Here is a 23909-nt window from a genome sequence, read left to right on the forward strand (position 1 = left end):
CAGAAACAATTGCAGATCCTCATGACAGAAAGGTTATTAAAAAGCAAAAGCAGGATGCTGTCAAATACTTCCAAGCAGCTGATGCACCATCTGCAAAGTCACTTCTACAATGACAACTCCAGAATAAAAAAAAGTGTTTCCTGCATGTTCTGCTTTACACATATAAAAATACCAAATGATAGCTTGGCACAGGAGCTCTGCAAAATACAAAAATTCAGAGGCTGAGCTGAAAAACACGGAGATGTAACGACTTGCAAACACAATTGGCCAGAGCACACGAGGAAATTGGACATCCCAGGTGCAAAAAAGCCCTCCCATTTCTGTAGCAAGGACTAAGCCAACAGGAAAAATGTATCACACCCATAAAACCCTAAAGGGAGAGAAAATAAGGGGGAAATCAGATCTGTGGCACTGAGCAATCTTCCCTAAACACCAGCACTGTGCTTATGGCCAATCCCAATTTCAGGATCAAAGAGCAGCAAGTTCTCCCCACCCTGCCACGGCAGGAGGGTTGGAAATAAAATCATCCTAAAATCATCTTGAAGGTCCCTTCCAACCCAAACCAGTCCAAACCCTTTTTTATTTCCCCACAACAAAGCCACATCCACGCTGAGGCCTGGCTGGAAGCGGCGATGATTTGAAATCCCTGCAGAGCTGTGAAATCCCTGCACAGCAGTGACTCTGGAGCTGCCACCATCCAGTCAAAGCTCCCTCCCTCCCTCCCTCCCTGCCAGCAGCAGTGGCACTGCCAGCCTGGCACGGGCTGGCCCAGAACGGGCGTTCCCAGGCCTGTGGTGCCATCTGCTGGTTCTCCTCGTGCTGGGTCAAACTCCAGCAGTTTCCACCGGAACAAACACCCACGCCTGGCATGGACGTATTTTATGAAAAATCTTTTTGCCAGGATTTTTCTCCTGAGAAGCCTGAGAGGCCTAAGAAATGAAATATAAGCAATGGTTATCTGCTGCTATGGAATGCAACAGGTGCATCTGGGATTGGTCTCATGTGGTTGTTTCTAATTGATGGCCAATCACAGTCCAACTGTCTCAGACTCTCTGGTCAATCACAAGATTTTATTATCATTCCTTTCCTTTCTTTGCTAGCTTGCTGATGAAATCCTCTTTCTTTAGTGTAGTTTTAGTGTATAATTTTCTTTTAATATAATATATATCATAAAATAATAAATCAGCCTTCTGAAACATGGAGTCAAGATTCTCATCTCTTCCCTCATCCTGGGACCCCTGTGAACACCACCACCCACCCCTCTTTTGTGCTTTCTTTGGCTATAAAGACAAATTAAGCCAATTAAGACATTTAAAAATTACATTCAGCTCCTCCTAGTGATGGGGGCACAGATTAGGGATTGATGCTGGCACTGCAACAAAACCTATGAACAACTATGACATCAATTTGCCACACAAATATGGATTTAGGAACTGCTCAGGAAAATGAGAAATTAAGACTCAGAATTGTGACTTGCAGCAGTTTTTGGGATTCCCAAATACAAAGCAGTAAATGAGTGAATATGGGGGCTCCAAAAGCTTTTCCTCACTACCAAAGTGAGCTTTAAAGAGTCCTTGTTTGTCCTCTGGCAAATTCCTGACACCTGAGCTGAGGGTGAAACACAGAGGACGAATTTAGGAGCTCCAGGAGGGCTGTTAAAAACACCTGAACAGCATCACTCAGTCATCATGTCCCCTGTGTCACACAGCTTGTATCCAACAGCCACTCCCACATTGCCTCCTTCCATTTGTTCTGAACCTTTTCATGAGTGGAAAACAACACCCAGGAAACTCCCAATACATGCCTGGCTTTATTGCCTTAATAACCAATGCAGATATTCCAATCTTGATGCTTTACCAGCAAGGTGAAGTCAGTGTTTTCCTGAATAAATAAATAACTGCAATAACCAAAATAAGAAAGTTCTTATTAAATATACAGAACTTTACAGAAGTAAAAAAAAAAAACAACAAACCAACGAAAAGAAAGGGATGGATTTTCTGTTCTCAAATATAATTGCAGCAATGTTATCAAAACATTTAATAACCTAAGGGAAGGTTGGGTGCTGTGTTTAGAAAAGCTTTAACTGTCCTCAGCCTCCAGGTTTATGTTATTTCCAAACTTTGCATAGAGCTGCACTTTGAGGTCAGACAACACGCTCTGGATGGACTCCACTCGGGATTCCAGCGCTTCGATTTCCTCCTGCAAACTCCTCTGAAAAAGAAAAATAAACAAAAATCAGTTGTGCACAACCAACTAAGCCAGGTTTGTCAGCACACAGAACCAAGCAAGAGGTGCCTCTTTTCCAGCTCATCCCAGGTCTGGCTGCAGGGTTTATTGCTGGAGTGCCTTTGGGGTGACTGAAATCTAAATCCAACAGCAGTTTCAGCCTGTGACAGCTCCAGAGGATGCACAGATCCCACCCCAGGGCCCAGCACACAGCACAGCCCAGCAGCTCAGACAAACCTTGGCCTCCTCCAGCATCTCCTGAGTCTCCTCCAGGGAGTGACTGATGAAGACATCCCCAATCTGGTAGGGAATCAGGTGGGAGTCAGCATCATCCAGCAGCATGATGTCATCACAGGCATCCTCCAGGTTCTGCAGCTGCTTCTGTTTGCCAGGACACAGAGAGAGGCTCCCTGTGAAAAGCCTTTCAATGGACACACTGCCACAGCTGGGTAAGGAACCCACAGAGGCTGGGTTTGGGGAACAAATCCCACCCACCCCCAGGACATCCAAGAGATCACTTTCAGAGCTGGAATTCAGCAACTCAATCCAGCCCTCATTAGTCAGCACTCATTATCTGTCATTAACAGAAAAATTATCTATCCAGGCAAGGGCAATACACCAGATTTAAATGTCACTAATATCTGATATTAATGACATTTATTAATTAATCTGATATTTTACCATTATCTATTTCCAAAGTATCAGAAACCTCATATCAGATCCCAAGCATTACTTAAAACTTACAGTAACTCACTGCTGCTAATTTTCTATGTTCCAGCTGAAAACCCAATGAAAAGTTCATGAGATCTGAAGCAAATATACCTTTTTCACTTCTATTTCTTCTTTCAGCTCTGTGATCCTGCTGGTGTTTCTTGCAAACTTGTTAATTTTCTGTTGATCTTCAAAGGTGACGTTGACATCTTCTGCAGCCTGCAAGGAGGAGAGGTCAAAATGATGATTTCAGTTCTTACATTAACTTGAGTCTCCCTGCAAGGATACTCCTACAAAGAGAAGGAAAACAACCTGACAGCCACCACATTCTGCTTATGCACCTGGCTGCTCAAAGTGCCTCTTCAAGGACGCCAGAAATACCCACATTTAGCTGGGTACATCCAATTAAAACACTGGCCAGCCACGGCATCCTAAAGGAAATGTTTCCTGGACACTGATGGCTGAACTGGACACTCTGCTCTGAGTTTTCTCTGCAGAGACACCATGAACAGGAGCAGTTAGTGACATGCAAAGCAGAATGGCTTCAAAGTGACAGAGAGGAGGGTTGGATGGAATATTGGGCAGGAATTGTGCCCTGGCAGGGTGGTGAGAGGTGCCCAGAGCAGCTGCGGCTGCCCCTGGATCCCTGGCAGTGCCCAAGGCCTGGACAGGGCTTGGAGCAGCCTGGGACAGAGGAAGGTGTCCCTGCCATGGCAGGGGTGGGATGATGGAACAAGAGGGATTTTAAGCTCCTTTCCAACCCAAGTCACGATGACGACGACTCCATAACTATCCACCCTCCCAGAGAATAAATTTCTCCTCACATCCACCCTGACCTTACCCTTGCTTTCAATGAGCCGCACCAGCAGAGGCTCCGCAAGGCCACCGACCCCGGGGGACAAGCGCTGTGCCAGGGCCCGACCCCACAGCCCGATCTCACAGCCCGATCCCAGGGCCCGATCCCAGAGCCCGACCCCACAGCCCGATCTCACAGCCCGATCCCAGGGCCCGACCCCACGGCCCGATCCCAGCGCCCTCAGCTCCCGAGCGGCGGCCGCCCCGTTCCGGGCAGGGCTTGACCCGGCCGCGTGTGGGGCTGCGGGGGGCTCCGGGACACAGCGGCCCGGGGAGCCGCGGAGGAGCTGAAAGCTCCTCGGGAGGGATGGAACCCCGGCGGGAAGGGACCAAACGCTGTTCCAAAGGACCGAATCGCCCCGGGCCCGCTCCCCGCTCACCGCCTTCTTCATGGTGGCGGCCATGTTGGCGCTGAAGCATCCATGGGGGGCCGAACCATCCGCCCTGCGCGCAGAGGAGGGGCACGGGCACGGGAAAAAGAAGAAAGAGGAGGGAAAACTCCAGGAAGCGGCCGAGACTCTGTGAAAATCGGGGATTATTTCTATTTGTAGCAGGGCGGGATGCCCCGAGCGGCCTCGGGGCACGGAATGAATATGAAGGCGCCCCCGCGGCGCTTGGTACGGCCCGGTGGGAGGGGCGGGAGGCGGCTTCGGGGCGCTGGTCCGCCAGGGGGCGCCATGAGACGGGATCCGATCCATGGGGCGGGATAATGGGATATCGGGATATTTATCGGGATAATAATGGAATATCGGGATATTTATCGGGACAATGGGATATCGGGACATGAGGATAATGGATATCGGGATATTTATCGGGATAATAATGGGATATCGGGATATGGGGATAATGGGATATCGGGATATTTATGGGGATAATGGGATATCGGGATATGGGGATAATGGGATGGGATCCATGGGGCGGGATAATGAGATATTGGGATGGGATAACGGGATGGGATCCATGGGATATTGGGATAATGGGATATTGGGCTAGATATTGGGATATTGGGATAAAATGCTGGGATTCTGAGATACTGGGATATTGGGACGGGATTGGGATACTGGGATGGGATGGGATATTGGGATAATGGGACATTGGGATATTGGGATATTGGGATGGGATGGGATATTGGGACAGGGTGGGATATTGGGATACTGAGATATTGGGATGGGATGGGTTATTGGGACATTGGGATATTGGGATGGAATTGGGATATTGGGACGGGATGGGATATTGGGATATTGGGATTGGATGGGGTCCATGGAATGGAATATTGGGATGGGATGGAATATAGGGATCCATGGGATGGGATAATGGGATGGGATATTGGGATGGGATAACAGGATGGGATGGGATAATGCGATAATGGATTGGGATGGGATGGTATAATGGGATGGAATGGGATAAAGAGATGGGATGGGATACTTATTTCTATAATATTGCCTGAAATAAAATGATTTTTGGGTTTTGGGTTTTTTTTTTCCAGTTCCAAATAGCTGCTCATTTCAAAATTCCTGTTCTGAACCAGTAGGAAAGACAGAATAATAAAAGATATTTCGGGTAGCCCTCAGGCTGATGTTATATTTTATTTTGGTGCATTATCATCAGCACAGTGCCTTGTTTCCCACTGAGGGAAGAAGTACATCACCAAATTTCTCCCCAGAGAACCACATTATTATTAAATGCCATAAAAACATAATCCCAGCTCTAAACATCTCTTTTCCTCAGAAAAGAAACTCTCATCCCCCTGGCCATCCTCCTGCTCTTCCCAAAGGACCCTGCTAGGAAAGGGCACAGCCTGAGCCGTGGTTATTTCCCTGGCTGCATTAACTGCACAGTAGCCAGAGCCAGGGCAATTTCCCTCAAGAGAAAAGGAGTGGATTTCACAAGAATTCGATGACTCCAAGGCTTTGAAAAGCAATCCTTTTTTCCCCCACATGCTCGGGCAAGCTCTGTGGGGTGAGCCTTGCCAAGAGTAACTCACTGCAGAGCTCCCTTATGTAAATAAAAGTGAAAACAGCTCAGGAGTGCAGGCAGCCGGCGTGGAGTGAGAGGAACCCGCTGAACCCAGCGCCCTCGCTCCTCTCCCACTTGCATAAAGGACTTGCTCCTTCTTGCTCTGCTCCCAGGGCTGCTGTTTGGCTTCCCCTTGCTGGGATCCCTTCCACGCCCTGCCCTCATCTCACGGCTCCTCTGGGGCTCTTTGCCATTTTCTCCTTCCTTGCTGGAGCCTTCTGCAGCCCAGCTCAGTGGGGAAGAAGAGCATTGCCATGCTCTTCTGCTTCAGGGAGACCTTTGGGCTTCCCAAACTCTTCTCCCCTTTCCCTGGAGCCCCACAGACCTTTGGGCTTCCCAAACTCTTCTCCCTTTTCCCTGAAGCTCCACAGCCCTTCCTCAGGCCCTGGTGATTGTGGAACCCCCACACACCAACATGGTTTGTGAATTCCAGGTCCCTGGAAATGTGGATGAAGCGGTGTTTTTCCAGGTTTAGCCTGGATGAAGGGGATCACACTGAGCAAAAGCCACACAAATTTGTCCTGGTTCATTTCTGCCAGTATGGTAAAGGAGGTGGCAGTGCTATGACATTCCCAATATTTGGGATTTATTGTGGAGTGCAGTCCTTGTGTCTGCCCTTCTTGTACCAGCATTGCAGGGGGAATGGAGGTTGAAGAAAAAAAATAATTTTCTAAGGGTGTTCATCTTTTCCAGAAACGACCTTAATGAGACAGCTCCTATTTATTTATATGGCAAATCCCCCAGTGAGGATTTTTTCATTATTTTGTAATCTGAGGGAAGGAAGGCAGACTTTCTCACCTCTCTACCCTCATTCTTTCAAAATACCTCGTGTTAGTCCAAAGCAACCTCACCAATTCACCATTCACAATTCCAGCCTCCTCTACATCCACACCTCTCCAACATCAGATATTAAATTTCATTAGGTTCAGGGACAACTTCCACTAACCCTTCCAACCTGGCCTGGGACACTTCCAGGGATCCCTAAATGCTGCTGCTTTTAAAAATAAATAAATACAAAAGCTTCCAGCCTCCTGTTCAAAGAGAAATATTCAGCCTGGGACAGTAACTCTTGCACAAATCCCTCACCTCCCGTCCCTGCTCAGGCAGGGCAATATTGCTAAAATAGACAAGACACTGTAACATCCCAGAGAGTGACTCGAATTTCCAGAAAAAAAATTCAAAACCTGCCAAGTCCTGAGTAACTCCAAGCTGGCTGTCAGAGCATCTTGTCCTGGACCTCGATTTCTTGCTCTGCTCTCACCATTTTCTCCCTGACTTTCCCCCTAAGCTCCTCTCCAGAGGATGCAGTGCATGAAGCATTGCTTGCTCATCTAAAGCAGCTGATAAATGTTTCTTCACCAAAAAGATGGTCCAGTTTTTATTTTTTTTAAGCAATCTTTGCTTGATTTAAGTCAAGAAACCTCTTCATTTTCTCGAAGCGCTGATTTAGAGGCTCCCTCAGTGGTGGAGTGTGGCAATGTTGATGGCTGAGGTGGACATCTCCAACAGGGCATGGCCAGCTGCAGGAATCTGAGTTTCCATCCACTGCTACTGTCATCTTGGAGAGGAGCAATCATCCACAAGCTGAGATAAGAAGAGGAGTTTGGTGCTAAAAACCAGTATTTGAGTGAAAATAGAATAAAGGTTCCTTTTGCTTTCGTTTCACAGCGAACATGGATAACTTGGAGATCTCAGCTTTCAAAGCCATTTCTGTTTCTCTTCTGGAGAATGGGAATTACTGTACTTTCCCATCAATATTTACAAAACTCAAAGATCCTCAGCTGGAAAGAGAATTAAAAGAATTAACAGGGAATTAAAAGTGTATAAACAAACACAAACAAACCCCGCAATAACAACCAGAGCTTGCAAGTTGCAATCCATTTGCCTTCCCCACATTGTGAAATACCCTCCTGTGACACTCTCCCTGTTAATCTCCTCCTGTGGCACTTCAGCACTTTGTATTAATTTAGAAAACTCAGAGATTTCACAAAAAATTTTAAGGCCAAATTGGCAAAAAGCTTTTCCCAACCAGGAGAAAGAGCAGAGGCCAGGAGGCAGGAATTGTGTAATATGTCACAGAGGAAACCTCCTGCAGTTACAGGCATTAAGAGGGAAAATCCACTCCCAGCATAAAGCTGTTTCCCACTGAGGAGTTATTTTGGTGATATTTGATGTGTTTGAAGTGAGCTACGTGAAAATCACTCAGGTCACTTTCCATGAGCTCCAAGGTTTTGATCTGGGAGTTCAGGAGTTGTTTTTAATGAGCTTCCCAAGCACATCTCAGCCCCTTAAATCCAGGGCAGGAGCTCTGAGTTTGATGGGATTTCCAACCTTTATTCAAATATGTTACAATTATTTCCCAAAAAAATGACCAGAAATTGAAGCAGCTCAGAAAACACCTCTAAAACTTGGACTAATTAAATATTTAGTGGTGAAAAATTCTGAGCCAGCCATGTGTACCTGCTCAGCAGATCTCCCTCAGAAGCATCCCACTGGCACGTGGTTTTTCAAGGAATATTCTCTCCTGACATCCAAGAGAGCAGAAATCAAATCAGGAGCAAAAGAGAAGCACAGAAAAATCAGCTCTTTAGCTTTGATCTCCTGCTATTTCCTGGACTTGGACCCAAAAATCCTCCTTGCCATAGCAGAGAAGTGAAGAGGGATTTTCATTTCCCACTCCCAGCTGTCATTTGCTGGAAAATATTGGGAAGTCTTGTGGGTGGACACCTGTGGGATGGGGGTGACACCTTCACAGGTCAGGTGCCTCAGTGGAGCTATAAACCCAAAATCCAGCTCAAGAGCACTGAACTGGTCCAGCTTTTCTCTTGGAACTGATGCCCTGTGCAGGCTGAGCTGGAGCAGAGACTGGATGGAGCTACAGAATAAAGCAGGGATTCATTCAAAGCATCTCCTCCATGGATCCACCTTGGGCAGCACCAGAGCCCAGCCAGGGCTGCACCCAAGATGAACCAAAATGGCCCCAAAATGCACGGCCGGGCACGGGCTCTGTCCCTGGGATCAGTTCTGCTCCATTTGCATCTTGCAGTTCATTGTCCCATTCCAGCTTTAGCCCCTGCAGTCCCACCCTGCTTGTTTTTCTCTCTCCAGCCCACGGGGTTTGTGCTCTGGGGCTGAGATTTGGGTCATTTGTCCTTGGTGCCCAGCTGGAGCAGGAATTGTTTTGTGTCCCTGCTCTGTGCAGAGGGCTCACCATGCCCTGATGTGAAGCTCAGAACTGCTCACCAAAGCAGCACAGAATCTGAAAATTGCTGCTAAAACTTGAGGCATCAATATAACCCTTGATATGTCCTAAAGGTCACAACTGAAAATTAAAGCTTGGGTTTGAGATCTCTTAAAAATGAGGTAAGAAGGGGGGGCTGCAAACACCCTTGGACTTGCACTTGAGCAGGAACTGAGGAATGATTTTCTGTCCCAGCTCCCAGCACACCAACTTCCCTGCCAGGGACTTACATCTCAGCCACAGGAGTGAAACACAACCCTTTCCATTCTGTCATTCAAAAACAGCTTCAGAGAGAGAGGATTTCACATTAACAGGGTGGTTTCCTCCCCGTAGCTGTGAAGAACACGGAAAAATTGACCTGTGCCCAGTTTAGTCTTGACTTGCCTGTTCCAGACTCTTCAAAGACATCGTTTCACAGGCACGAAGCTGTGACCCTTCAAATGAGTTCATTCTCATTCCTTAAATAGGCAGAGTGCACAAATTGTCTCCTCTTGCCTGGTTTCTCAGAGCTCATCACTGAATGGAGCCTGAGCTGCCTACAAGGACAGGGAGATGTGTTTCAGGAGCACTGCTGCAAAGCAAACACATCACAGAATGGGATTGTGCATTGTGGTGTGTCCCCCCCAAAAAAATTACAAACCTTTGAACCAACTTTAACTTTAAAGCCTGCCTGGGAAGTGCTCTGACCTTGTGTCCCACAGAGGATGATCCCATTGCAGAAAATCACTTGGGAAGGATGTACAGAGCTCCCAGAAAAGTTCTGCAGTGTATTTCCTTTTCTTTAGTACGTTTTCTCTCTGCTGATCACTGCAGCCTTGGTCTTTGCATTGTTATTAATTTGACTTTGAGACATGTTTATTTATGTGTCAAATCCATCTTCTGATCATGCTCTGTCCAACACACCCAGGGTGTCTGCACACTCTGCTTCTGCCAAACCCTCACATGAAGGGGATTAGAGCTGACTCACAAAAGGCATTGGGAAAGAAGGGAAAGGTAGCATGGGGTGCAAGAAAATCAAATCCCCATTGTAGCCAAGCTGTCTTTCCTGGAAATCCTCTGGATTACAGGTAGCTCTGTCTAGCTCCAACTCTTCTCTTCTCTTCTCTTCTCTTCTCTTCTCTTCTCTTCTCTTCTCTTCTCTTCTCTTCTCTTCTCTTCTCTTCTCTTCTCTTCTCTTCTCTTCTCTTCTCTTCTCTTTCCCTTTTTCCTCCTTTACCTGTTCCTGCTGCTTCAGCCTCAAACTTTTCGAGCTTTTCTGTGCAGTTTCTGATTAAAAGACTGGGATGCACTGATTTTTGTCAGGATTCAATGGCTAACAACACTCACAGAGAAGGGAATTTTGCCTTCCCCGACGATGCCCACATGACCTTTTCTGGTTACTCAGCCAGAGAGGGTAAGGGCAGTTCACACCCCACAACTTCTCGCTCCTCAGCTCCCTGCACTTTCTTATTCCGCCTCTTTAAAGTGCAAATGCTGCGGGAAAACTGAGCTACTCTGCGCTCTGCAGGATGAACACCACAGCCCTTTGTGCTCACGCGGGTGCTCGGACAAAAATACAAATTAAAAAAAAAAGAAAGAAAGAAAAAGGAAAACAAAAGAAAAAAAAAAGAGAGAGCGCTACGAGACCGCTCGCACGAACGCCAGGCAAGGAGCGGAGGCGCTGCCTGCGCTGTGTCCCCTCCTGCCGGGGACCGACCCGCGCATCCCCGGATCCCGGCGGGTCCGATCTGAGCATCCCCGGATCCCGGCGGGTCCGATCTGAGCATCCCCGGATCCCGGCGGGTCCCATCTGAGCATCCCTGGATCCCGGCGGGTCCCATCCCCTCATCCCCGGATCCCAGCCGGTCCGATCCACTCATCTCCGGATCCCAGCCGATCCCATCCCCTCATCCCCGGATCCCGGCCGGTCCCATCCCCTCATCCCCGGATCCCGGCGGGTCCCATCCCCTCATCCCCGGATCCCAGCCGGTCCCATCCCCTCATCCCTGGATCCCAGCCGATCCCATTCACTCATCCCAGGCTCCCGGCCGGTCCCATCCCCTCATCCCCGGATCCCGGCGGGTCTGACCCGCGCATCCCCGGCTCCCAGCGGGCGGAGGCGCTGGCGCGGTGCCTTCCCTGCCTCCCTGAACCCTTTCATGACCCGCCTGCCCCGCGGGCTCTGCGGGCAGGGCCGGGGCAGCCGCCCCACCTCACCCCACCCATGGCTCCCATTGGCGCGGATGAAAGTCCAGCACCTCGGGCTGCTATAAATGCACCTATGCGCGCCCGGGGGCCGGCACCGGGGCCATGGGCGGCTGCAGCATCCTCCTCCTCCTCCTGGCCCGCCGGCGGCTCCGTGCCCGCACCTGCGGCCGCGCCGCGTCCTCGCTGAGCGCGCTGCGGCCGGCGGAGACGCTGCCCGGGCCGCCCAGCTGGCCGCTGATGGGCAGCCTGCCCGACGTGCTCTGGAAGGGGGGGCTCAAGAGGCAGCACGAGACCCTGGTGAGGCGGCGGGGACGGCAGGAAGATGAGGATGAGGATGGGGATGGGGATGGGATGGGGATGGGATGGTTTGGGGATGGGATGGGGATGGTTTGGGGATGGGATGGGGATGGTTTGGGGATGCCGCGCAGGCAGCGCCCCGCACTCAGGGCGGGTTTCTGGCTCTCCCCAGGCTCAGTACCACCGGCGCTTCGGGAAGATTTTCCGCATGAAGCTGGGCGCCTTCGACTCGGTGCACATCGCGGCGCCCTGCCTGCTGGAGGCTCTGTACCGCCGCGAGAGCGCCTGCCCCCAGCGCCTCGAGATCAAGCCCTGGAAAGCCTATCGCGACTATCGCGACGAAGCCTACGGGCTGCTCATCCTGTGAGTGCTGCCCGCAGCATCCCGGCCGTGCCCGGAGGGCTGCGGGGCTGCCGGTGCCCGGGGGATGCTCGGAGCGGGTCCCGGAGTGCGCCCCGAGCGTGGCCGGGGCTCGTTCCCGACCCCGAGCATCCCCGGTGGTGCCGTCGGTGCGGTGGAGCATCAGCAGTGTGGGTTTGGGGGTTTTCTGTTTTCGTTCTTCTCGGAGCTTTTCGCTGTCCAACCCCGCCGTGGTTGTTCCGATGCAGGGAGGGAAAGGACTGGCAGAGGGTCAGAAGTGCCTTTCAGAAGAAACTGATGAAGCCCCGGGAGGTGGTGAAACTGGACACGGCCATCAATGAGGTACCGTGCCCTGAGAAACCCTTGCTCTCTCTGCTCCCCTGCAAGCCTGGGGAGCTGAAGCAGGTCCGGTTTATCTGGGCAGTTTTATTTACTCCACGGTGATAAACCACGAGTTCAGACCCAGAACATTCAGGGAATAATGAGTACAAACTCAGTGCCAGGGTCTAGAGCACACAGAAACCTGGAGCTGAGAGTGTCCCCGCAGAAAAACAGGATTATTCCATAAGGATCCAGGCTCCTGCAAACAGCTTTCCCCTGCTTTTCCTGCATGCAGTAATTTTTGCCTTTACCCCTTCATTCTTCTGCTCCTCCCCTCAGGGAACACCTCTGTCCTTAACCTCCGTGCTCCTGGGGAGGTTGAGGAGCATCTGTGACAAACACCTTAATCCGGAGTTGTGAAAGCCCAGCTGTCCCGGGGTGAGGATTGCATCCCTGCCGGGGCAGCGCAGTTCATGGAAGCACCAGAGCTTGTCAAAGCCAAACACTTGTTCACACAGGGGAAGCTGAATCTTGTTCAAAGAACAGGGAACAAAAGGATTCCTCTCATGCAAGATTGTTATCTGCTCAAAAGGCTGCTGAAATGCTGAGTTACACCGGATTTTTATTCCTTGATGTCATTTTATTCCCTTCTTTTCTCTCTCTTCTCTCCACCATTTAGGTCCTGGAGGACTTTATGTACAGAATAGATGAGATTTGTGATCACAATGGCCAGATGGAAGACATCTATTCAGAATTCAACAAATGGTCTTTTGAAAGTGAGTTGGGTTTTGCCTGAGTGTGGTGCACCTGTCAGGGCACTGCTGTTAAAATATGATCAGGGATGAATGTGTTGGCTGATTATTTCCAAGCTCTCAGCTATAATATCATGCAAAGAGAGTTGCAGAACAGCCAGGGACTGTCAGTGCAAAATTCATCAGCACAAATGTAATTTTCTGCCTAGCTACCGACATGGTTTACAAAAATTCAAACATTCCAATGATTTATAAATCAAAAATTGGGGGGGGTTGTGGTTCATTTATCTAGAGTGGGATCAGATAACACACAGCCTTTTTTGCCCACCTGATATTTGTTAACTATCAGCAGGATCAATGAAATATTCCAATAACAGAGTGCTGGCTGCAGGCAAAGGCTGGAAAATCCCATTTCCAATGTTTACACTGGGATTGAGAAGGGCTGGGATGAGTTACCAAGGTAGAGTCCCCCTCTGGGCTGGGCTCCTCAGCGTGGATTTTTGTTTTCACTGTCAGTGGTGATGGCTGCTTTTGGAAAGGGAGAAATAGGAAGTGACAGTTTGAAAAGAAACGGGGAATAAAAGACAGATGGAAAAGGTGCAGAGGGGGATGCTGCTGGTGCTTGCTGTGGGAAGGAGGGGGGAATGCTGTGGGAGATGCCTCCTCAAGCCCTGCTCTCCTGCCACTCACTTTTCCTCAGTAAAGCCACCAAATCTGAGCCAAAATGTCAGTTCTGCTGCTGGTGAGGGGATCAGTGGCACTCCCCATGTGCAGAAATGCCAGGGCCCCCAGCTGGAAACCCTCACTGGGGCCAGGGCAGACAAGCAGGAGGTGTTTTACAAGTGCTGCTCTGCCAGGTCTGTACCAGGAACACCTTCAGAAGGCTCACCCAGGCCATTCCTTGATGATAAATGATGCATCCCACACGGCCCTTTGTTTATTAATTTAATTACAATATTGCCTAACAACAGGTATCTGTCTGGTGCTGTATGGAAAGAGGTTTGGCCTCCTGCAGCAGGACGTAGAGGAAGAAAGTCTGAACTTCATCAAGGCTGTAAAAACGGTATGGAAGGGTCTCTCCTGGGGCTGTGCTGGGTTTTGACCCCTGCTGTTAATGAGAGGCAGCAATTTAAAGGAGACAGCTGGAAAAAGCAGCTCAGGCTTCTGTTCCCAACAGGTGCCCAGCTAATCCTGAACTTCTGCCTCCTTTATGCAATGCCTCAGTCTGTTGTAACAAAGCAGACAGGACTCAGTTTCTCCATGCAGGAAAAGCCCCTTTTTATTCCATTTTTATACAGATTTCACAGACCTCATGTGCAACTTTAATTGGTTAGTGGCTTTCTTGCCAATTACCCTACTGGTTAGTAAAAGGTGTTTTACTTGTCCATCAAATCTCTCGATTCTTGAATTGTTCATATATTTTTTTCACTGATTCTCATGAGACAGATCCCTGGTTATCACAGTGCACTTGTTTTTCTCCCCCAGGAATAGTTAATTGTTGTGTTCATCAACTCTCCTTTCTCAAGCTGTTCTCACGTGGGAACTTGTAAGCTGCTGTTAGCTGAGGGAGCGAAGCTAATCCACGTTTTATAAGATTTTTTTTTTTTTTATAACACTTTTACCTGTGTGCAGCATCAGTGTGACAGGGCAGATGCTGAGTGGCCACCAGGGCAGGCCTGAAGGAGAATTGTCAGCTTGGCTGGTGACCCTGCAGGGTGGGACTGGGCCCTGCTCTGGGGCTTGGGGTCGGAGCTGCTGTGCCTTGGGCTCTGGGGTCCCACCTGCCTCCCCTCAGCCAGCACACACAGGCAGCCAGCCCTGCTGGGATTTTGGCTCCTCTGCTGTCAAGGGGGAGGGAGGCACTGCCAGAAATGCCTTGAGCCACTCCCAACAGGTGCCCAAAACCAATAGGTTGTGTTCCTTACTGAGGAGGCTCCTGGCTGCCCCTGATTTTTACCTGGATATGCCCTCAGTAGACTGAGACCCATCCTCTCTGTCCAGGATGGAAAATCCAGCAGAATTTTGCCTTCCTGAAAATCTCCCTGTGCTTCCCAGCCTGGTGTTGTTCAGGGGCTGCAGGGAGAGGGATGAAAAGAGATTAAAGAGAGATTTCCCCCCACAGATGATGGCCACGTTTGGGATGATGATGGTGACCCCTGTGGAGCTGCACAAGGGGCTCAACACCAAAGTCTGGCAAGCTCACACCAAAGCATGGGATGATATATTCAAAACAGGTCATTATTTAACCCCAATTTATCTCCTTTCCCTCTATCTCTGTCCTCTCCTTGCTGGAATTGATTTTTTCATGCTTGCTGCTGTTAATCCCCGCCTTCAGCACGGATTAAAGCACATTTGCTGCACCTAAACAGGGATTTATTCCCATGTGGGAGCAGTTTTTAGTGACTAACACCCAGGCTGTGGGGCAATACCCCATTCCCAGGGAAATCCCAGGATTCTGGGAGCCAGCAGTGTCCTTGCACCACCTTAATCTGTCCTAAAAGGAAATTCAAAAGGTGTAATCTCTATAAAGGCAAGGGTATAAATGAAAAGGGACTTCCCTGAAAGACTCATTTTCTTGAGAAACAAGAATTATGCATGCAGCAAAAACCAGTTTGCTAAAAAAAAAAAAAAAAAGAAATTATAGCTTTTCTGAACAACCTGTAGCATAGCTGTAAATCTTAAACCTAGAAGTAATTTAAATAATAAGGTGCAGTTTGGCTTTTTGACTACTTAAAATGAGTGGGCTTTCCAAGTTTAAAAATTACTCAAAATCCAGATGTGAAGTTGAGTTTGTATTTCAAATCTTTTAAAATTTCATTGATTTAAACAGTGAGAGGCATAACTAGAGGCTGAGAAAGCTTTTGGAAGGTTGTAACACTGAGATATTTCCCTTGGGTATTTGAGTCCCAAGGCTTTTTATCCTGCCAGCCACACACTCATTTTATTGCTTCTTAGTTTATGGGCTTTAGGAAAGGCACTTTAAACCAGTTTTGCTCAGAAAAACCAGTTTGACACCTTCACTTCAAGTGAATAACTCTTCACAGGAACTGTTTTTAACAGCTGGGATACTCATGAGCAAAACCTGTTTCTTTTTATTTAAAAAAAACCAACAACCCAGCATGTCAAAATTTGGCATCTCTTTGTGCCTTCCCCTGGTAAATCCAAGGTTTACATTTCCCCTCGGGGGTGCTGGGTGCTAAAACCCTTTGATTTTTTAACACCTTGATCCCCTTTGAAAACCCCAGGTAACAAATGTTACACACTCGTGTTTCTGTTTGCTGAATATTTCCTGCCCTCATTTAAGAGGGCAGAATTCCTAAGAGCTCCTCCTCTGTTGAAAAGTGACTTTTGGGACTGAGTTTGTTTGCAAAGCGACACCGCCATTCTTGCTTCCCTCCAAATACCCTCACTATTCACCCACTGCCCGCAAACAGAGCACAGCTTGGCACCTCTGCGGCTTTGCAGGTGTTTCTGTGGGGCTGTGAGTGATTTCCCCTCGTTCTGCCCTCCTCAGCCAAGCACTCCATCGACAGCCGGCTGCAGAGGCACTCTGCCGACCCGCAGGGGGATTTCCTGTGTGACATCTACTCGGGGGGACAGCTGTCCAGGAAGGAGCTGTACGCTGCCATCGCCGAGCTGCAGATCGCCGGCGTCGAGACGGTACCCGCCATGGGAACAGGGCTCAGATCCCTGCCTAGGGTTTACATCCCCCCAGCTCCCTCCTTAGGGCTTACATCCCCCCAGCTCCCTCCTTAGGGCTTACATCCCCTCAATTCCCTCCCTAGGGCTTACATCCCCCCAGTTCCCTCCCTAGGGCTTACATCCCCTCAATTCCCTCCCTAGGGCTTACATCCCCCCAGCTCCCTCCCTAGGGCTTACATCCCCCCAGCTCCCTCCCTAGGGCTTACATCCCCTCAATTCCCTCCTTAGGGTTTACATCCCCTCAATTCCCTCCCTAGGGTTTACATCCCCCCAGTTCCCTCCTTAGGGTTTACATCCCCCCAGTTCCCTCCTTAGGGCTTACATCCCCTCAATTCCCTCCCTAGGGCTTACATCCCCCCAGTTCCCTCCTTAGCTGCAGATCGCCGGCGTCGAGACGGTACCCATGATGGGAACAGGGCTCAGATCCCTCCTTAGGGTTCAAATTCCCCTAATTCCCTCCTTAGCTGCAGATCCCCAGCATGGAGACGGTACCCATGATATGCCCAGCGTTCAAATCCACCCAATTCCCTCCTTAGGGCTCAAATTCCCTCCCTGGGGTTCAAATTCCCCCGATTCCCTCCTTAGCTGCAAATCGCCAGCGTCGAGACGGTAACCACGACGTGACCAGGGTTTAAATCTCCCTGGGGTTCAAATTGCCCCAATTCCCTCCTTAGCTGCAGATCCCCAGCATGGAGACAGTAGCTGGGATGTGACCAGGGTTTAATTACCCCCAGTTCCCTCCTTGGGGTTCAAATTCCCCCAATTCCCTCCTTAGCTGCAGATCGCCGGCGTCAAGACGGTACCTGGGATGTGCCCAGAGCTCAAATTCCCTCCAATTCCCTCCTTGGGGTTCAAATACCTAACCCTAACCCAGTTCTCTCCTTGGGGTTCAAATTCCCCTCCAGTTCCCTTCTTAGGATTTAAATTCTCCCAATTTCCTCCTTAGGGCTTAACCCCCCCAATTCCCTCTTTAGCTGCAGATCACCAGCGTGGAGATGGTACCAGGGATGTGCCCAGGGTTTAAATCCTCCCAGCTCCCTCCTTAGGGTCCAAGTTCCCCCAGTTCCCTCACATTAGGGCTCAAATTCCCCCGAGTTCCCTCCTTAGCTGCAGATTGCTGGGATTTTCCAAGGCTTTGAATTCCCTCCTTAACTGCAGATCACTCAGGTGGAGATGGTGACGCTGATCTTCAAAGGGTTCAAATTACCCCAATTCCTTCCTTAGCTGCAGATTGTTGGGGTGGAGATGGTAAAATTGATTTTCCAAGGGTTCAAATTACCCCCAATTCCTTCCTTAGCTGCAGATCACTGGGGTGGAGATGGTAAAGCTGATTTTCCAAGGGTTCAAATTACCCCCAGTTCTCCCCTTCCTTCCACAACCTGAGCACCAGCACACCTGGAAGTGAGTTAATCCTGAAGTGGCCTCAGGGCCCAAGTGCAGATGGATTTTGACCGGAAATCCCTGGATTTTGACCTGAAATTCCCAGATTTTTAATTCTGCAGGACAACTGGGACTGCTTGTAATCCCTCAGGCTGTCAAAATTCCATAAAGCTGTGCCCAGCCAGAAATGTTGCTTTGAATTTTGGGCAAGTTCTTCCTTCTGTGCCTACAAAAGGAGAGCTTCACCTTCCTTTCTGCTTTGTTCCAGACAGCCAACAGTTTGCTGTGGGCTCTGTACAACCTCTCCCGCAATCCACACGTCCAGCAGAAGCTATTCCAGGAAATCCAGAGGGTTTTGGCTCCTCAGCAGAGCCCGAGTGCTGAGAGCCTGAGGAACATGCCCTACCTAAAAGCCTGTCTGAAAGAATCCATGAGGTAAAATCCCCAAATCCTTCAAAACAATCCCCAAGTGTTTCACCAGCTTCTTTGTACAAGGGAGAAGGAATTTTCCAGCACGTGGAATTTTTGTTCATCTTGCTGTTTGAGGGAGAATATGAGAGATGAAAGACGGGAATTTGATAGAAATTTAACCAATTCTTCTCTTTCCCCGCAGATTAACCCCATCAGTGCCTTTCACCACCCGCACCATCGACACAGAAATGGTTCTGGGAAATTACATGCTGCCCAAAGGGGTAAGGCAATTAATTCTATTTATTGGGATGGTTTTTAATTTATTAATTGCCCTTTAAACCACAGAAGTTGCTCATATTTCAGTTTCAAACTGGCTTTGCCAAAGTACCAGGACAAGGAATGAGGGATTCACCCCAAGGATTCCCATAAACACAAACCCACACCTGCCTGCACTGCAGCTGGACTTAGACAGAAATATTTGCCTGAAATAATTTTGATGAGCTATTCCAACTTTTTATTTTTAAATTTTCTCATGATTCTCTGAGGAAACCACAACCTTTTCTACATTCCAATTGATTTTTTGGGAATTCCATGACCTCTCCTGAGGAAGCTGCTGTGCTGTGAAAAACACATTCACTTCCTTGTGAAAATTTTAAAAGTTTATTAAAGGACAATAGGAGACAAGGACTATAAAGTAAAGGTTATTATGGTTGGGTGTATCTTGGTACTTAGCTAAGAGTACATTTGTTTTAGAAACACTTTTTATCTACTATTTCTATTACATTAGTTTGTTGCATATTCATAAGCAATCATGCACAATAAACTTTTTCTTTAAACTAGTTTTACATATTTTAAGAACTCTTTGGTATGGCTCTTGTTTGGTTTTACTCTTTTAGAGCATGCAGATTCTTTGCTTGTGGGTTTTAGCCTATTTTCATTACTTTTATTACTTTTAGTTTCTGGGCTTTGGTCTATGCTGTTTTCAGCTGTGAGAGTTGATAGTTGTTCTGTAGCAGGGTCTTCTTCATATGTTCATTGGATGTTATTTTATTTAAGTAGGTATTTTAACCAAGCATAGCTATTTCACTGCTATGTCTAAGCTTAATTAGAAACAGAAATAAAAACTGTATCTTTATAACAAAGTCACTTTATAGAATCCACTTTAATATCTGCCAAAAGCCAATACTATGATACGTATCCATGGCACGTGCCACGATTCTCCATCCTGGGGAGCTGGGGGTGGCTTTGTGACCTGTTCTGTGTCCTGCCTTGCTGCAGACGGTGCTGATGATCAACAGCCACGCCCTGGGCTGCAGTGAGGACTATTTCAGGGGCTGGGCAGAGTTCAGGCCCGAGCGCTGGCTGCACAGGGGCTCCATCCACCCCTTCTCCCACGTGCCCTTCGGCATGGGCAGGAGGATGTGCGTGGGGCGCCGCCTGGCCGAGCTGCAGCTGCACCTGGCCCTCTGCTGGGTAAGCACCCCAAAAAGGGAACTGGGGGGGTTTGCCCTCCAGCTGAGCACAGGCACAGCCAGCACGCTGGTTGTGGGCACAGCAGGCACAGCCTCCCGAGGAGTTTTCCCGAGGAAGGCAGTGAGAAAGCTCAGAGAAGAGAAAACAATTCTTATCTCTGTTTGTGCTGCTGTTGTTTGGCACACGTGGAATGTGTTATGGGGATTGTTTATTGCGGGGTGCGGAGGTTCAGGGGCGTCACACCATAACCAATATGATCCAGTGAAGCCAAATTTATGATCCCTAAAAATACTATATTTATAATAAATCTCTTCTGTCCACGTGTCTCTAGCTAATACACGATTGGTTAATCCCAGCTGTTCATGTGTCTAAATTAGAATGCTGATGGGATCACCTGATTTTTCACGTGTCTTGCTGTGCTCGTCTGGCCCACCCGTGACTTCTCTTTTTTCTTACTTTCCCAAGCTCACTGACAAACCTGCTGAGTCCTGATGCCTCTTCTTCTTGTATCTTTTTAAAGAATATACCGACCCCATTTCTGAACTTGTCCATTATTCATTGTTTGGGAGCGTGTCCATTGCCCATTGGTACAAGCAGGCTGGATTGTGCATTGGCTGAACATGGCCATTGTCCTGCAAGAACCCCTCAATCTGCAAAAAACTCTCAACAGTTTATGAGAGTGATTTCTTCACTGGACCCTGGTGATGGTTGGGTTGATTGGGTCAAAGCTGTGCTGTGACTGTCTGAAAGGGTCATGGGTTTGTCTTTGGTGTGCTATAGCACAGTTTTGGTATAGTAGTAGAGTTTAATATAGCATAGCTGAATGAGGCAATTGCTCAGCCCCCTGAATGATGCAGCCAGAGCAGGTTATGGTCCCTGGCTGGGGCTGCTGCACTGACAGCTGGCACTGTGTCCCTGCAGCTGATCCGCAGGTACCGCGTGCTGCCCACGGACCTGGCGCCGCTGGAGACGCTGCACTCGGGGATCCTCGTCCCTGGCAGGGCCCTGCCCATCGCCCTCCAGCCACGAGCAGGTCTGGATAAACACACACCTGGGTGCTGCTTGGGGATAAAACACACACCTGGGTGCTGCTTGGGGATAAAACACACACCTGGGCTCTGCTTGGGCACAAACACACACCTGGGTGCTGCTTGGAGATAAAACACTCACCTGGGTGCTGCTTGGGCATAAAACACACACCTGGGCTCTGCTTGGGCACAAACACACACCTGGGCTCTTCCTAGGCATAAACACACTCACCTGTGCTCTGCTTGGGCACACAAACACACACCTGGGTGCTGCTTGGGCATAAAACACTCACCTGGGTGCTGCTTGTGCACAAAAATACACACCTGTGCTCTGCTTGTGCACACAAACACACTCACCTGTGCTCTGCTTGGGCACAAAACACACACCTGTGCTCTGCTTGGGGATAAACACACACCTGTGCTCTGCTTGGGCACACAAACACACACCTGTGCTCTGCTTGGGCATAAAACACTCACCTGTGCTCCTGTGCTCCTGCACACTGCAGGCTCTGCTGGCACCTGGGCTGGCATTTCTGTGCCAATGGGAGGGTAAACAGCTGATACCTGTCTGCTCTTCATTCTCACAGGGCCAGAGCCATCCTGTAATTAATTTTAGCTAATTAATGCTGTCCCAGTTTGGTGTTTTATCAGGAAATGTCCCGTGTTTCACACAGCTCGTGGCTCTGGAGTCAATTTTATAGCCACGTTTTCTGTGCAGGATGCAGCTCAAAAAGGGGGAAATCAACACATCCCCACTGCTGCAGAAAATAACAGCCAGGGTTTGTTAGAACTCCACATGCAGTCCCAAAGATATTTCCTATAGAAGACCACTTGATCTTGAGCATTAATTTGCAGATTAAATAGAAGATGCCTTAGTGAAGGAACTGCTCACTGCAGAGTTTAGATAACAAAAAACTTTATTTGAGGCAGGACAAAGAGAAATCTATTTGTAAATAGTTATGATGTATTGCAACTTAGATATTTTGAATGTAGGATTTTCTTTCTCACAAGTTTATACAAACAAGCTAACAAAATAACTTACAACCTAAATTGAGAAAACAAGTCTCTGATCCAGAATGAAATCCTCCAACAGAAATTCAGGACATTTCAATGCTGGTAAAGATATTTTTTTGCCAGCCAACATCCCAGGAAAAAAATATCCCCCAGTATAATCTGAATATTCACTCCTTTAACTGGAGTTTGTTCAGTGCTGTTTGCTTTGACATAATCTCTATAAAGATTCTTTTTTTGTTTTTGCTCAACGCAGGTTGCAAGAAATAAAGGACAGCCCTGCTGCTGCCTGCTCTTGAGAGAGAGACATCAGCTGTGGGAGCCAAAGCTCTGGAGGCTCCAGGGAGGAGCTGCACCACATCCCTTGAGCCAGGAGCAGCACCAGGAAAAGCTCCAGACTGTTTTATTGGGGAAAATGTGCCTAAAAGGAGAGGAAAATGCCAAGTGCTGTCATGGAGCTGTGGAAATCCAGGGATTTAGTGCAGGACCAGGAGCCCTGGGGGTGCTGAACAGCCCAGTTTGGGGAGAGCTGCCTCCAGTTTGGGACCAGCCAGGGCTGGACTGGCCCTGGGAGCTCGGGGTGGGAGAGGGAACTGCCCCAGTCCTTCTCAAATTGCCAGAGAAGGGAGCTGGGAGTCTGGAAAAGGCTAAAACAGGGCTGGGAAATTGGGATAATGGAAGAAATACATTTCCTTGGCATCCTGGGCAGGAGGGAAACAGGGACAAATACGCCTGGCAGGATTTATTGCTTTGCTTTGAGCAGCTGCAGGCTGGTCCCTGACACACCCTCTGCTCCTCCCCATGGATTTCCATCCCTCCAGCTCCTGCACTACCCATTTTATCCCACTTTTACTGTAAAAGCTTTGTGGTCTTTCATTGCACGAAAAGAAATGGAACCACTGGAACCCTATGGGTTCTGCCTCTGCAGAGTGATGATGGTCCTGACAGGACAGTTGCATGAGATGAAGAACAGAAAATTATGCTTCCAAGGACAATTCCACAGGAAATGAGGACCCTAACCATTTCCAGGGGGTCTATTCCTCATGGAGACTGCAATACCCAAAGGTTAAAATTGTCACTGCCCTCCATGCAGTACTGGATTCTGGCTGTTATGGTCACTGGTTTTACACTTTTGCAGTTTCAACCCCAGCTTTATCTCTATATACAACCCTGAGTTTATTTTTTTACATGTTGAAATGCTGCAAGTTCTTAGTACTCGTTGGTCTGTCCTCGTTTTTCATTCGTTCTCCTCTGTTATGCTCAGACATGTAAATGTACCCCCATAACAATGTATAAAACAATTTGTGCATTATCTGAATATTTCCAGGCAGTTTTGTAAGAAAATAAAGAGCTCTATTTTTTCTCTAGAATTACTGTTTCATTATTTATTTTAAAATCTTTGCAGCTTTGCAAAAGAGGCTTCTGCCCCCTTGGCACAATCTGAACACGCTTCTGCCCTGGCATGGAGGTCCCAGGGAAGGGACTGGGACAAGATAAAATCCATGGAAAGTTCTGGGGAAAGGTGAAAATAGCTGGAATTTTTGCAGAATCAGTAGAAATGATGTATATTTTTTAAAATGCCATCCCTCAGCAGCATTCCTGGCAGGGTGAGGATGGGAAATCCATCCCCAGAGAGCTCATGCTGAGGTGCAGGTCCATGGGGGGATCTGCCCAAAATCCCGGGACAAAAAAACCCCACCAAGCCTCTTCTTACAGCACCCTAAATTAACATTACTGCATGAGAGCCAGGGGAGCTGTGCCAGGATGGAAGAAGTGCTGAGAAAGAGTTTGTTGGGTTCCAGGCATCTCCACTGCTCACAACCCTTGTGATGGTTTAACCCTCCGAGAGCAGCAGCGCTGTTATCTCGCTGAACTGACCTTGACAGCCTCGTTAGCAGCAGTTTCGAAACCCTGATTGCTCCTGGGCAGGAAATCACG

At 48.6% G+C, this 23909-nt stretch overlaps 2 protein-coding genes across 2 annotated transcripts; one reads left to right on the top strand and one right to left on the bottom strand.

Annotated features, from left to right (window-relative positions):
• Positions 1-1791: 1791 nt before the first annotated feature.
• On the bottom strand, positions 1792-4335 carry PFDN4 (prefoldin subunit 4). The gene is made up of 4 exons (XM_071446725.1): positions 4173-4335; positions 3049-3156; positions 2464-2607; positions 1792-2211 (listed from the first exon to the last, which is right to left on the bottom strand). Exons 1-4 carry the CDS (start codon positions 4194-4196, stop codon positions 2080-2082), a joined length of 408 nt encoding a protein of 135 aa, XP_071302826.1. The 5' UTR covers positions 4197-4335; the 3' UTR covers positions 1792-2079.
• A 6971-nt stretch (positions 4336-11306) lies between these two features.
• On the top strand, positions 11307-23335 carry CYP24A1 (cytochrome P450 family 24 subfamily A member 1). The gene is made up of 12 exons (XM_071446724.1): positions 11307-11533; positions 11706-11896; positions 12142-12235; positions 12894-12990; positions 13938-14029; positions 15089-15200; positions 16481-16626; positions 18317-18483; positions 18662-18740; positions 19738-19932; positions 20854-20965; positions 22228-23335. Exons 1-12 carry the CDS (start codon positions 11339-11341, stop codon positions 22239-22241), a joined length of 1494 nt encoding a protein of 497 aa, XP_071302825.1. The 5' UTR covers positions 11307-11338; the 3' UTR covers positions 22242-23335.
• Positions 23336-23909: the final 574 nt, after the last annotated feature.

The sequence above is a fragment of the Agelaius tricolor genome, unplaced genomic scaffold (genome assembly GCF_023055355.1).
Source record: "Agelaius tricolor isolate 1412-34295 unplaced genomic scaffold, bAgeTri1.0.p SCAF_23, whole genome shotgun sequence".
Lineage (NCBI taxonomy): Eukaryota > Metazoa > Chordata > Aves > Passeriformes > Icteridae > Agelaius > Agelaius tricolor.

What these genes read in the sequence shown, in the direction of transcription:
- PFDN4 (XM_071446725.1), bottom strand. Translation starts at nt 4,196, where the DNA reads ATGGCCGCCACCATGAAGAAGGCG. An exon ending in CCGCCACCATGAAGAAGGCG is followed by an intron (nt 3,157 to 4,172) that starts GTGAGCGGGGAG and finishes TCCTCCTTGCAG; the next exon opens with GCTGCAGAAGATGTCAACGT. An exon ending in AAGAAATAGAAGTGAAAAAG is followed by an intron (nt 2,608 to 3,048) that starts GTATATTTGCTT and finishes CCTGGCAAACAG; the next exon opens with AAGCAGCTGCAGAACCTGGA.
- CYP24A1 (XM_071446724.1), top strand. Translation starts at nt 11,339, where the DNA reads ATGGGCGGCTGCAGCATCCTCCTCCTCCTCCTGGCCCGCCGGCGGCTC. An exon ending in TGGACACGGCCATCAATGAG is followed by an intron (nt 12,236 to 12,893) that starts GTACCGTGCCCT and finishes TCCACCATTTAG; the next exon opens with GTCCTGGAGGACTTTATGTA. An exon ending in TGTCTGAAAGAATCCATGAG is followed by an intron (nt 18,484 to 18,661) that starts GTAAAATCCCCA and finishes CTTTCCCCGCAG; the next exon opens with ATTAACCCCATCAGTGCCTT.